The 13,480-nt window shown below is 36.3% G+C and overlaps 1 protein-coding gene across 1 annotated transcript in view; it reads left to right on the top strand.

Moving 5' to 3' along the window:
* Nucleotides 1-8,051, top strand: part of LOC103664017 (cysteine-rich secretory protein 2-like) — a 28,992-nt gene extending 20,941 nt beyond the window's left edge. Inside the window, exons 5-8 of the mRNA XM_008691809.2 lie at nt 258-403; nt 824-921; nt 2,804-2,892; nt 7,396-8,051. Coding sequence (XP_008690031.2) covers nt 258-403; nt 824-921; nt 2,804-2,892; nt 7,396-7,523 — 461 coding nt within the window. The 3' untranslated portion in view covers nt 7,524-8,051. The remainder of the gene's footprint in view (nt 1-257; nt 404-823; nt 922-2,803; nt 2,893-7,395) is intronic.
* Nucleotides 8,052-13,480: the final 5,429 nt, after the last annotated feature.

The raw sequence follows: 13,480 nt of genomic DNA, 5'->3' as shown, positions 1-13,480 counted from the left end.
ATCTCAGGACCCTGAGATCATGACCTGAGCTGAAATCAAGAGTCAGACTCTTAACCCATTAAGTAACTCTGGTGTCCCTAGACAGATCTGTCTTCTATTCAGCTTTAGAGCTGAGAAGGACAGAAGCCTTTTTGTTATGTACTAAGAGTTACAAGTATAGGCCGTGTTTGAAGGGCAACATCCTTGAGTTCATATAATAGATTTCTTTTGCTGTTGCATGTTTTATCGTTTCCTCAAGAATATCCATTTCTCTTTAGGTACAAAATGTGGTGAGAATCTCTTTATGTCAAGTTACCCTGCTTCCTGGTCAGATGCAATCCAAAACTGGTATGAGGAGCACCATGATTTTGTCTACGGTGTGGGACCTAAGAGTTCTGATGCAGTTGTGGGACATTACACCCAGGTAAGACAAACAAATGAAAATACTTCTACCGCAAATGCTCTAATATGAAAGCATCTCTAAGTTACAACCAAGTCTAATGTTCAATTTGGGTAAGAGCCTGAATAGATGTAATAGTCGTGGCATTGGCTGGTACTTCTAGAGCTGTCATTTTTTTCCATCGCTTGCAAAACTCTTGGTAAGGAAACATACACTGTACTTTTTCAAACTTAGAAATGGATAAAACAGTGAAGGTACATTAAGATATAATATTTTAAAATGTGTGATTTTCTTCAATAATTGAGGGAAATATTTTCAAAAGGAACTTGGCTACAAACTATCATAGTAACGTTTTTTTCAGTTTTACATTTGCTATTACTATTTTCGTTCAATATTTTCCCTCTTCCTTAAAGTACTCTCATATATTCCTTTTTGGAATTGTAGGTTGTTTGGTACTCTTCTTATCATGTTGGATGTGGAATTGCCTATTGCCCCAATCAACAGAGTCTAAAATACTACTATGTTTGCCAATATTGTCCTGCGTAAGTATATAGAGTTCCATGCAATAATCCTACATGCAATTAAATATTTAAAAAATTCTTGTATAGTAAACAAAGCAGAATATAAAACATTTCAGTAACGAAAAGGAATAAATCCTTTTTTCATTTTTTTAAACTGATGCACAGTTCATACACTACGTCATATTAGTTTTAGGTGTATGACACAGCAACGGGTCTATACTTTACGCTATGCTCGCCACAAATGTAGCTATCAACAGTCACCATACAACGCTATTATCACTATTACAATACTATTGACTATAGTCCCTACACTTACTTTTTACCCCCTTGACTTATTTATTCCATAACTGGAAGCCTGTACTTCCCACTCCCCTTCAACTATTTTACCATTCCCCCCATCGCTGCCCATCGCTGCCCTTCTGTCAAACATCAGTTTGCTCTTGTACTTATGGTCTGTTTCTGCTTTTTAGTTTTTATTATTATTATTTTGTTTGTTAGAATCCCCAGGTAAGGGAAATCATATGGTATCTGTCTTTCTCTAGCTTATTTCACTGAGCATAATACCCTCTAGGTCTATCCAGAAAGAACAAAGTTTTGGAAATGCCTTTTAAATTGAGATACATTCAAACTTATCAGGGAAGAGACCAGGTTCTCAATCCCAAGTATAAAATCAGAAACTCTCTTTCCTCAGTTATAAAGTGACATCTTTTCTCTCAGCCGCCTTTCCCTTGGGCTCACAGATATTCTGTGAGCATGGCTAGCGCAGATTGCTCTAGATTTGATATCATCCGTTCTCATCAACTTCACACTTTAGCAGGACGGCAGCTTGATGGTTAAGCAAGGGATGGTAGTAGGGGATGGCAGATTGTGATTTCAGCTCTTCCTGCTAAAATGTTCCTTGCCCTGCTTATCTAAAAAAATACCTACATTATTACCATCACAGATAGCCGTACCTTTGCGTCTTAAAGGTTTTTCAAGAGATCTTTAATATGCTTCAGAGTCCAGAAAAGAAGAACATCTTCAGTCTTTGTTTTTCAGAAGTTTTCACAAAATCTCCATAACGAACCATTGTTTAAGGTCTTGACCTGTAGCAGGAAATATGTCCTTTCATCAAGGATTATATTTGCACTTACCCACAAAACCCTTTTAAGCATCCCTACTCTTAAAAACACTCACCAAAAACTACTTTAAAATCATTACCCTCATCTTTTTTAAAAGATTTTATCTATTTATTTGAGAGAGAGAGCGAGAGAGTGAGAAAGAGAAGGGAGGAGGGACAGAGGGAGAGGAACAAGCAGACTCCTGACTGAGCAGGGAGCCCAACGTGGGGCTTCATCCCTGGGCACTAGAATCATGACCCGAGCTAAAGGCAGATACTTAATCAACTGAGCCACCCAGGTGCCCCAAATCATTACCTCCATCTTAAAGCCAAAATTGCCCAGGGACTTTACCTTCCCTAGTTCATATTATAAAAATTATTATTTTTTTAGATATAAAATTAGATATAAAATTTCTCTCCCAGGAACTTGTGCTGTCTCTCTAAGGGATATGTTTTATCACTAGCCAGCTCCTTGGGGTACACTACTTTAGCCATTTGACCTAGTATTTTGAGGGAGAAAGAATGTTGTCATGTGGAAATGTACTCTGAATATTTTAGACCCTATTAATCCTATTTCAATTGTTAGGGCTGTGAAATTATGGTCAAGGAAGTAAGTGAATGTGTAAGTTATTTTCTTTATATTGATATCTGAGTACATTTTGGGAATTTTAGTTTTTCGGTTATTTGACATGATGAAAAACATTGACCAAATATTCAGGTATATATGGTGATAGATGCTACCCTGGGAGCATAAACTAAACTGAAAAATGAAAAACATTTGACATTTTGTATTTCAAATTTCAGTGGTAATCTTCTTAGCAAGATACATACACCTTACCTAAAAGGAAAATCTTGTGCCAGCTGCCCTCATCACTGTGACAATGGACTATGCAGTAAGTTTGAAGTCATTAATTTGCTTGTATATATAATAAAATGACCTGACTTTTTTTTCTTTATGGGTATCTTTTATTTTTTTAATTATTTGTTTAAATTCAATTTAATTGACATATATTTTGTTATTAGCTTCAGGCGTAGAATTTAACGATTCATCAGTTGCATATAACACCAGGCGCTCATTACATCAAGTGCCCTCCTTAACGCTCATCACCTAGTTACCCCATACCCACACCCACCTCCCCTCCAGCAACCCTCAGTTTGTTTCCTAGAGTTCAGCATCTCTTATGGTTTGCCTCCCTCTCTGTTTTCAACTTTTTTTATTTTTCCTTCCTTTCCCCTCTGTTCACCTGATTTGTTTGTTAAATTCCACATATGAGTGAAATCTATGGTGTTTGTCTTTCTTTGACTGACTTATCTCACTTAGTATCAATACCCTCTAGTTCCAACCATGTTGTTGCAAATGAAAAGATTTCATTCTTTTTGATGGCTGAGTAACATTCTAATACATAGATATATATAGATATATATCTATAGATAGATAGATAGATAGATCACATCTTTTTTTTTTTTTTTAAGATTTTATTTATTTATTTATTCAACAGAGATAGAGACAGCCAGCGAGAGAGGGAACACAAGCAGGGGGAGTGGGAGAGGAAGAAGCAGGCTCATAGCAGAGGAGCCTGATGTGGGGCTCGATCCCATAACACCGGGATCACGCCCTGAGCCGAAGGCAGACGCCCAACCGCTGTGCCACCCAGGCGCCCCAGATCACATCTTCTTTATCAGTTCATCTGTCGATGGACATCTGGGCTCTTTCCATAGTTTGGCTATTGTGGATATTGCTGCTATACACATTGGGGTGCATGTGTCCCATCAAATCACTATGTTTGTATTCTTTGGATAAATGCCTAGTAATGCAATTGCTGGGTCATAGGGTAGCTTTATTTTTAACTTTTTGAGGAACCTCCATAATGTTTTCCAGAGTGGCTCCACCAGTTTGCATTCCCACCAACAGTATAGGAGGGTTCTTTTTCCACATCCTCACCAACATCTTCTATTTCCTGAGTTGTTCATTCTAGTCATTCTGACCTGTGTGAGGTGGTATCTCATTGTAGCTCTGATTTGTATTTCACTGATGCCAAGTGATGTGGAACATTTTTTTCATAGGTCGGTTGGCCATTTCTATCTCTTCTTTGGGGAAATGTCTGTTCATGTGTTCCATCATTTTTTTGACTGGATTTTTTGGTTTTGAGGTGTTGAGTTTGATAAATTCTTTATAGACTTTGATACTAGCCTTTTATCTGATAAGACATTTGCAAATATCTTCTCCCATTTCATAGGTTGCCTTTTAGTTTTGCTGACTGTTTCCTTTGCTGTGCAAAAGCTTTTTATCTTGATGAAGTCCCAATAGTTCATTTTTGCCTTTGTTCCTTTTGCCTTTGGGGATGTGTTTAGCAGGAAGTTGCTGTGGCCAAGGTCTAAGAGGTTGTTCCCTATGTTCTCCTCTAGGATTTCGATGGATTCCTGTCTCACAATTAGGTCTTTCATCCATTTTGAATTTATTTTTGTGTATGGTATAAGAAAGTGGTCCAATTTCATTCTTCTGCATGTGAATATTAAATTTTCCCAATACCATTTTTTAAAGAGACTGTCTTTTTTCCATTGGGTATTCTTTCCTGCTTTGTTGAAGATTAGTTGACCATGGAGTTGAGGGTCCATTTCTGGGGTCTCTATTCTGTTCCATTGATCTATGTGTTTGTTTTTGTGCCAATACCATACTGTCTTGATGATTACAGCTTTGTAATAGAGCTTGAAGTCTGGCACTGTGGTGCCACCAGCTGTGGTTTTCTTTTTCAACATTATTTTAGCTATTTGGGGTCTTTCCTCATTCCATACAAACTTTAGGATTATTTGTTCCAGCTCTGTGAACAATGTTGATGGCATTTTTATAAGGATTGCATTGAAAGTGTAGATTGCTTTGGGTAGTATAGACATTTTAATAATATTTGTCTTCCAATTCATGAACATGGATTGTTTTTCTATGTTTTTGTGTCTTCCTCAATTTCTTTCATCATCATTCTATAGTTTTCAGAGTACAGAGCTCTTATCTTTTTGGTTAGGCTTATTCCTAGATATCTTATGGGTTTTTGGTCCAATTGTAAATGGGTGAATTCCGTGATTTCTCTTTCTTCTGCCTCATTGTTAGTGTTTAGAAATAGGACTGACTTCTGTGCATTGATTTTATATCCTGCCACTTTGCTGAATTCCTGTATCGGTTCTATCAATTTTTTGGTGGAGTCTTTTGGGTTTTCTACATAGAGCATCTCCTGATGAACATGGATGAAAAATTCTCACCAAGACACTAGCTAATAGCATCCAACAGTACATTAAAAAGATTATTCACCACAACCAAGCGGGATTTATTCCTTGGCTGCAAGGGTGGTTCAACATCTGCACATCAATTGATGTGATACACCGCATTAATAAAAGAAAGGATAAAAACCATATGATCCTCTCAGTAGATGTAGAAAAAGCATTTGACAAAATACAGCATCATTTCTTGATAACAATTCTCTGCAGTGTAAGGATAGAAGGATCAAACCTCAATATCATAAAAGCCATAGACTCCTTTTTTGTTTTTTGAAGAATTAGGAAATCTTCTGATTGTAACCAACTTAAACAATGCCTTCATGCAAAAGACAAAATAGAAGTATCCAATAGAGTGTGTTTAATAAAAAAATTTACATACTATCTATGTATTATTTGCAGTGAAAACCCCATTACCATGTGTAAACTAAAGAAACATACCATCAATGTATGTGGACTTGTTACATATTGGCATATATAAAAATGTTTCTGTGGAAATAATTCATTGTAATTAAATATTTTTTTCTATCAAAGTTAATGCAATTACATCAAAAGTAGCATTTTATAAAGAGAAAATATGTACAAAATATAAAGGAGTGAGAACGCAGACACATTTCGGTTCAGACACCAAACAATCTTTATATATCAATGAGTTCATCATACTAAATTCTTCATTTTCCCCATAGTATGATTAGAATAATCAAGTTTAATTTAATTACCACTCGCATTTATGTTTGCTAGTAATTTTTACATACTTTTAAAATGTCAATCAAATCTGAATATAACATTATTAGCTCAGAGAAGTCTCAAAATATTTTAGCAAAAGGATTAGATTTAGTTGATATTTCTGTTTAGTTGGGATATGTTATTAAAATTATTATGAACAGTACAGCTAACCCACTAACTGAGATTTTTACCTTCCAAATGCATTCACCAGATTGAACTGTAGCATTCTTTCTGGGTGAATTGCATACCTCTAATTTGAATATTGAATGATATCAAAGCTATACATTCATTAAAGAAGAAAATATTAACTCCTCTGCTGAATACTATTTATTAAGGGGTTTGGAATTTATCCTGTTAGCAATAAGCAGCCAATTGAAAGATTTTTTAAACAGAAGAGTGATGAGATCAGAGTTGTGTTTTATAAAGATCTGGCAGTAGTATGGAGAAACAAGTGGATGGAAGCCAGCTTGGAAACTGTCGAAAACATGAGTTTGAAAAACAAATAGATGTTTTTACTGCATTTGGACGAAATAAATGATGATAAATGGACAGTAATGAGCAATAGGAAGGAAGTAGTAAAACCATTGTCTGTTACTTGCACACTTGGTAAGTGCCGATAAAAAGTAGAGAGCAGTGAGTTTATGTTGATTCCCAGTTCCTGGTTTGAATTATTTAGTAGTTAGAGTTTCATTTCTCTGATACTTGGGGAACTGAGTTGGGAGTTGAGGAGCAACTCCAAAGAAATGCCACACTTGGAGGTAGAATGATGAATTTAGTTTGAGAATTATTAAGTTTGTGGCCACTGAGGAACTTCAAAGTGGAAATGTCTGATAATCATAGTGAAATTCCCTCCTGTTTTTACATCCACATCTTCTCATAATGATTTCTTACCCTTGAAAGAAAGACTAGTGGCACTAGAGTCTAATATAACTAGAGTCTAATATAACTTTTTGCAATAATGGAAATGTTCAATATTTGCACTGTCCTGTAGAGTAGCCAGATAGATTATAGACAGATTGGTTATTGAGCGCTTGGAATGTAACAAGAATCATCGATGACCTGAAAATTTATTTTTTTAATGTTATGTAATTTTCATTAATTTAAGTTTAAATTTAAACAACCACGTAGCTAGAGGCTATAATTTTGGACAGCGTAATTGTAGAGAGACTCATTTAAGTTTATTGTACTTTTATTTTCTGAGGGAAGAGAATAGGTCGATTCATTTTAGAAATATTCCAAAAAGCTCAAATTTTAAGTGATGAATTAATGTGTCCCTTTGTATCACAGCGTGATACCAACTTGTTTGCTCAATTGTCTTCTCCCCACTTACATTGAATTTATTGTTTGCATTGCTGCTATGGAGGAAAATGATAATGAACTGACTAATTTCTTTGTTTTTATTCCAGCCAATAGGTGTGAAAAGATAGATGACTATTCTAACTGTAATGTTTTGAAGAAAGACTATACCTGTGACCATAATTTTGTCAAGAAAAATTGCAAGGCTTCCTGCGAATGTGAAGGCAAAATTTATTAAATGCCCAATACAGACTGAGCAGGGCTAAGTGAAGGAGGACCACATCATCTACTTAGATTTGACATTAGCACAGATGTTGTAAGCATGTTAGCTTCACATTTTATTCCAAATAATGAGTCTTTTTCTCTTGGGTCTATTTTTATTTTACAGAAGTCTCTTTCATACAAAGGATTAAAAAATAACATAATCCATGATTATCTGTCGCTCATGTAAAAATCATGAGCAATAAGGAAATTCTGAGAAAACATTACAGACCCGAAGAGACTAAGAAAACATGAGAACTAAATGGAATGTGGTCTCCTGGATCAGATCCTTGAACAGAAAAAGTTCAGTAGTGGAAAAAGTGGTGAAATATGAATAGAGTCTGAATTGTTTTTGATAGTAACATCCATTTCTTAGTCTTGACAAATGTACCAGAGTAATGCAAGATGATAGCATTAGGGGAAACTGAAGCTGGGTGAAAGGGATATGGGAATTCTCTGTACTATCTTAGCAACATTTCTGTAAATTTAAAAATACTCTGAAATAAAAGAAGCATTTAAAAAAACAACAACAACGTCTTTTTTTCTTGGTTTTATAATGCTTGGAAATTTTTTCTCCTGATTATCTGGGAATTCTTTCTCAGCCACTCCCCCACCCAGTTTCAATTCCTCTATTCCATTGCTAAATGTTTGATTTTATTTTTTTTATGGATCTTTCAGATATACCAATAAGTTGGACTGTCATATTAGACTCACATCGTTATCCAGTGTCAAGATCCACAAATTATTTTGAGGACAGGTATAGTCATGGGGTAAAGGGGAAGCAGGAAAAGGTTCAAGACCACCAATGCAGCTCCTGGACGTTATTTTTGTAGCACATTTCTTAACCTCTAAAGGGAAAGACTTCTTAATTAGTCTACTTTCAAAACGTTTCCATAGACTTCTCAAATACTTAATAATATTCATACTCTTAAGCTGATCTGTAAGAAGTTGAATGATATTTTTTATAATCTCCTTTCTAATCTCACTTCATTCCACTCTCTTTTATTTCTTATACTCCAATAATGATCGATGATCTTATTAAATTCTCTCAAGTTCCTCAAGATTTTCCTTACCAAAGGGCATTTGTGTTTGCTATTAGCTCTGTCTGGAAGAGTCATCCTTCTACTATTTGCTAGAATAACTCCTTCACATTAAATGCTCTTTTATCCAAGAGATTCCTTTAAGCATTTAATCTGAAGAGCTCCCCCATTCTCTCTCATAGCTTCTTGTATTTTCTTTCATAATAATCTTTACAATGTAATGCAATTCATTCCTGCATTCGACAAATATTTATTGAAAAATGTCTCAGGTATTTAATTAGGGGCTTTGTAATAGGGTGATTAATAAGAGAGACCAAGTTCTGAACTTCATGGAGTTCACACTTTCATTGAGGAAATAGGAAGGAAGTTATTTTGCGAATAAATACTTAAGATAATATTGGAAGCAGTAAGTGCTATGAACTAAAATGGGCAACAGAAGAGAGAATAATGAGGAAAGACTGGGAAAATGTTAATAGGAGTGTCAGGTACATCCTCTCTAAGGATGGATTAGAATCACAATAGAAGTTAAGAGAACAATGGATAAGAGGATTTAATGGAGAAAACAGAGAATAGTGAGTACAAAATTGTTAGGGTAGGAATAAAGTTGACATATTTGAGGAAAGGCAAGAAGCATAGAATGGTTGGAGCAGAACAAGCAAGGTAAAGATCATTTTGAAAGCGGGCCAGAGAGTTAGGCAGAAACTTGGTCATATGGTGTGCTCTAGGGCACATAAAGAATTAGTATGTTGTGGTAAGTAGGATAACAAGCCATGAGAATATATTGAAGATAGTGATGAGGTATAAACTGTAAGAGAACAAGAGTGCCAGCAAGAAACCGGTTAAAAGACTATTGACTAGAAGAGAGATTGAGTTAAATTTCACTAGATTATGGATGTACCTTAAATCTATAAAGCATATCTTGCAATTTCAGGATAATATTTGTTTATGTCATGACAGAAAACAGGAGAACTATTTCCCAACTCAGGATAGCATTAAATTATGCCATAGCAAGACAAAGACATCACAAGAAAAGGAAACTACAGACTATTATTTCTCATGAACATAGATGCAACATATAAAAACAATTACATACCATGATCAAGTGAGGTTATCACAGGAATGAAATGTTTCAATATTCAAAAATCAATTAATGTCATGTACCATATCAAAATAAATATATCATGTGATCATCACAAAAGATACGTAAAAATGCACTTGACAAAATTCAACAGAATGCCGTCTCAGGGATAAAGCAAAACTATCAGTTTGCACCATTTTGTTCCCATTTTAAGTGTACTGCCAATGCAGTAAAAGAAAAGAGAAGAAAATAAAAGCATTTAGAGTGGAAAAGGGCACCGGGTAGGTTTTCAGAGACCTAGATTCCAATCTTGCTCCCCACTGGATGGCCTGCATGTAACCCCAGGGGGGAAGATGGCAGAGTAGGAGGAGCCTAAGCTTGGCTTACCCCACAGATACAAATAGATAATACTCCCCTCAGTGTAAATGACCCAGAAAATGATCCAAAGATTGGCAGAACAAACCACAACTAAAGAAGAGGCCACATCAAAGAATGTAAGACATGTGAAGACATGGTCTGTGAATGAAATGGGCCATGGCTGGCCACAAAGGAGAGGGAGCCAGCAGCATGAAAAAAGGCAAAAAACAGATTTCACACTGGGGAGGCCATGAATAGGGAGGACAAATCCCACTACATTTGCCTTTGAAATCTATAGGGGCCGAATTTCATGAATTCTTACAACTAGTGGAACTTAAAGTGTGGAGTTTAAAAATCAGTGGGTTCTGGCTCTGCTGGAGCCTGAGGCAGGAAGCTGAGTTTTTGGCCTTAAAGAGACAGTGCAACAAACAGCCCATGCAGATACAGCATGGAACCATCAGTTTTGCTGGACCTCAGTCCCCACTACGGTGAGGACAGGTCTCTTTTCACAAGCATACCACTACTCACCTTGTTAAAACACACCTCACCCTTTCTGGGGACAAAATACTGCCCATAATAGCCAAAGAAGATCTCTGTGGACAATTGGACTGAAGGAAATGAACCAAGACTCAACAGCAGAGCACATGCAACACACTCCCTGAGGCACCAGGCCTTGGGGGACAGGGGACACTGCAATGCAGAGATCTCTTCTTCATAAGGCTATTATTGTCTAGAGCAAGAGAAGTAACTAACTTTCCTAACACAGAGAAACAGACACAGAGAGTTGGACAAAATGAGGACACACAGAAATAAGTCCCAAATGAAGGGAACAGGACCAAACCACAGCAAGAGACCTGAGCAAAACAGATATAGATAATATGCCTGATGGAGAATTTAAAGTAATAATCATAAAAATACTCACTAGGCTTGAGAAAAGAGTAGAGAGCATCAGTGAGACCCTTAACACAGAGATAAAAAGAACCAATCAGAGATCAAGAACACAATAAATGAAATTAAAAGTATGTGTGATGGAAAAAATAGCAGGATAGATGAAGCAGATGAACAAATTAATAAACTGAAAGACAGAGTAGTGGAAAGTAACCAAGACAGGCAAAGAAAAGGAAAGAAAATTATACAAATTGAGATTAGGCTTAGAGAACTCTGTGACTCCATCAAGCATAACATTTGCATTATAGGGATCTCAGAAGATGAAGAGAGAGAAAAGGGAGCAGAAAATTTATTTGAAGAAATAATAGCTGAAAACTTCCTTAATCTGGGGAAGATATCCAGATTCCCCCCAAAATTCAATCCAAGGAGGTCCACACCAAGACACATAGTAATTAAAATGGCAAAGAGTAGTGATAAAGAAAAAAATTTTAAAGCAGCAAGAGAAAAGAAGACAGTTACATACAAGGGAAAGTCCATAAGACTCTCAGGGGGTTTTTCAGCAGAAACTTTGCAGGCCAGAAGAGACTGCCATGATATATTCAAAGTGCTGAAAGGAGGGGGGCCTGGGTGGCACAGCGGTTAAGCGTCTGCCTTTGGCTCAGGGCGTGATCCCGGCATTATGGGATTGAGCCCCACATCAGGCTCCTCCGCTATGAGCCTGCTTCTTCCTCTCTCACTCCCCTTGCTTGTGTTCCCTCTCTCGCTGGCTGTCTCTAACTCTGTCGAATAAATAAATAAAATCATTAAAAAAAAAAGTGCTGAAAGGAAAAAATCTGCACCCAATAATATTCTATCCAGAAAGACTATCATTCAGAATAATAGGAGAGATAAAGAGTTTCTCAGATGAACAAAATCTAAAGGAGATCATACAGTCCTACAAGAAATATTAAGCGAGACTCTTTGAGTGGAAAAGAAAGACCATAAGTGAGACTATGCAAAGTAAAAAATACAAAAGCAGTAAAAATAAGTTTTCAGTAAAAATCGGTCATTCATAAAATAAAAAGATGTAATATATGACACCATATACCTAAAACATGGGGAGGAGAGGAATAAAAATAGTTTCAAACTTAAGCAACCATCAACTTAATATAGACTTAATATAGACTGTTTGTTTTTGGTTTGTTTTCACAGATGATTTTTTTATTTTTTATTTTTTTATAATATTTATTTTGTTATATTAGTCACCATACAGTACATCCCCAGTTCTTGATGCAATGTTCCATGATTAATTACTTGCATATAACACCGAGTGCACCATGCAATACGTGCCCTCCTTAATACCCATCACTGGCTTATCCCAATCCCCCATCCCCCTCCCCTCTGAAGCCCTCAGTTTGTTTCCCAGAGTCCACAGTCTCTCATGGTTCATTCCCCTTCTGTTTACCCCCCCTTCATTCTTCCCTTCCTTCTCCTACCGATCTTCCTATGTCTTATATTCCATAAATGAGTGAAACCATATGATAATTATCTTTCTCTGCTTGACTTATTTCACTCAGCATAATCTCCTCCAGTCCCGTCCATGTTGCTGCAAATGTTGTGTAATCGTTCTTTCTGATGGCTGAGTAATATTCCATTGTATATATGGACCACATCTTCTTAATCCAGTCATCCTTTGAAGGGCATCTCGGCTCCTTCCACGATTTAGCTATTGTGAATCAAATCAATAAATGAGCAGAAGATATGAATAGACACTTTTTCAATGAAGACATACAAATGGCTAACAGACACATGAAAAAATGTTCAAAATCATTAGCCATCAGGGAAATTCAAATCAAAACCACCTTGAGATACCATCTTACACCAGTTAGAATGGCAAAAATGGACAAGGCAGGAAACAACAAATGTTGGAGAGGATGTGGAGAAAGGGGATCCCTCTTACACTGTTGGTAGGAATGCAAGTTGGTACAGCCACTTTGGAAAACATGTAGAGGTCCCTTAAAAAGTTAAAAATTGAGCTACCCTATGATCCAGCAATCGCACTACTGGGCATTTATGCCAAAGATACAGACGTAGTGAAGAGAAGGGCCATATGCACCCCAGTGTTCATAGCAGCATTGTCCACAATAGTTAATATAGACTGTTATATTTAGAAGATGTTATATAGTAACCTAATGTTAACCACAAATCAAACACCATAATAGCTATGCAAAAAAATAAAGAGAAAGAATCCAAGTATATCACTAAAGAAAGCCAACAAAACATGAAAGAAAGAGAAGAAAGGATCAGAGAAAATCTATAGATGAAACATAAAACAACGATCAAAGTGGCAATCAATGTGTATCTATCAATAATTACATTGAACGTAAATGGACTAAACTCTCCAGTCAAGACTTAGGATGTCAAAGTGGACAAAAAAACAAGACCCATCTATATGCTGCCTACAAGAGACTGATTTCAGACCTAAAGACACCTGCAGATTGAAAGAGAGGGGATAGAGAAACATTTATCATGCAAATGGATGTCAAAAGAAATCCAGGATAGCAATACTTATATTACACAAAACAGACTTTA

This window comes from Ursus maritimus, unplaced genomic scaffold (assembly GCF_017311325.1).
Source record: "Ursus maritimus isolate PB19 unplaced genomic scaffold, ASM1731132v1 scaffold_29, whole genome shotgun sequence".
NCBI lineage: Eukaryota > Metazoa > Chordata > Mammalia > Carnivora > Ursidae > Ursus > Ursus maritimus.
The sequence above is the reverse complement of the archived record's forward strand: the minus strand, read 5'-3'. Positions and strand labels throughout refer to the sequence as shown.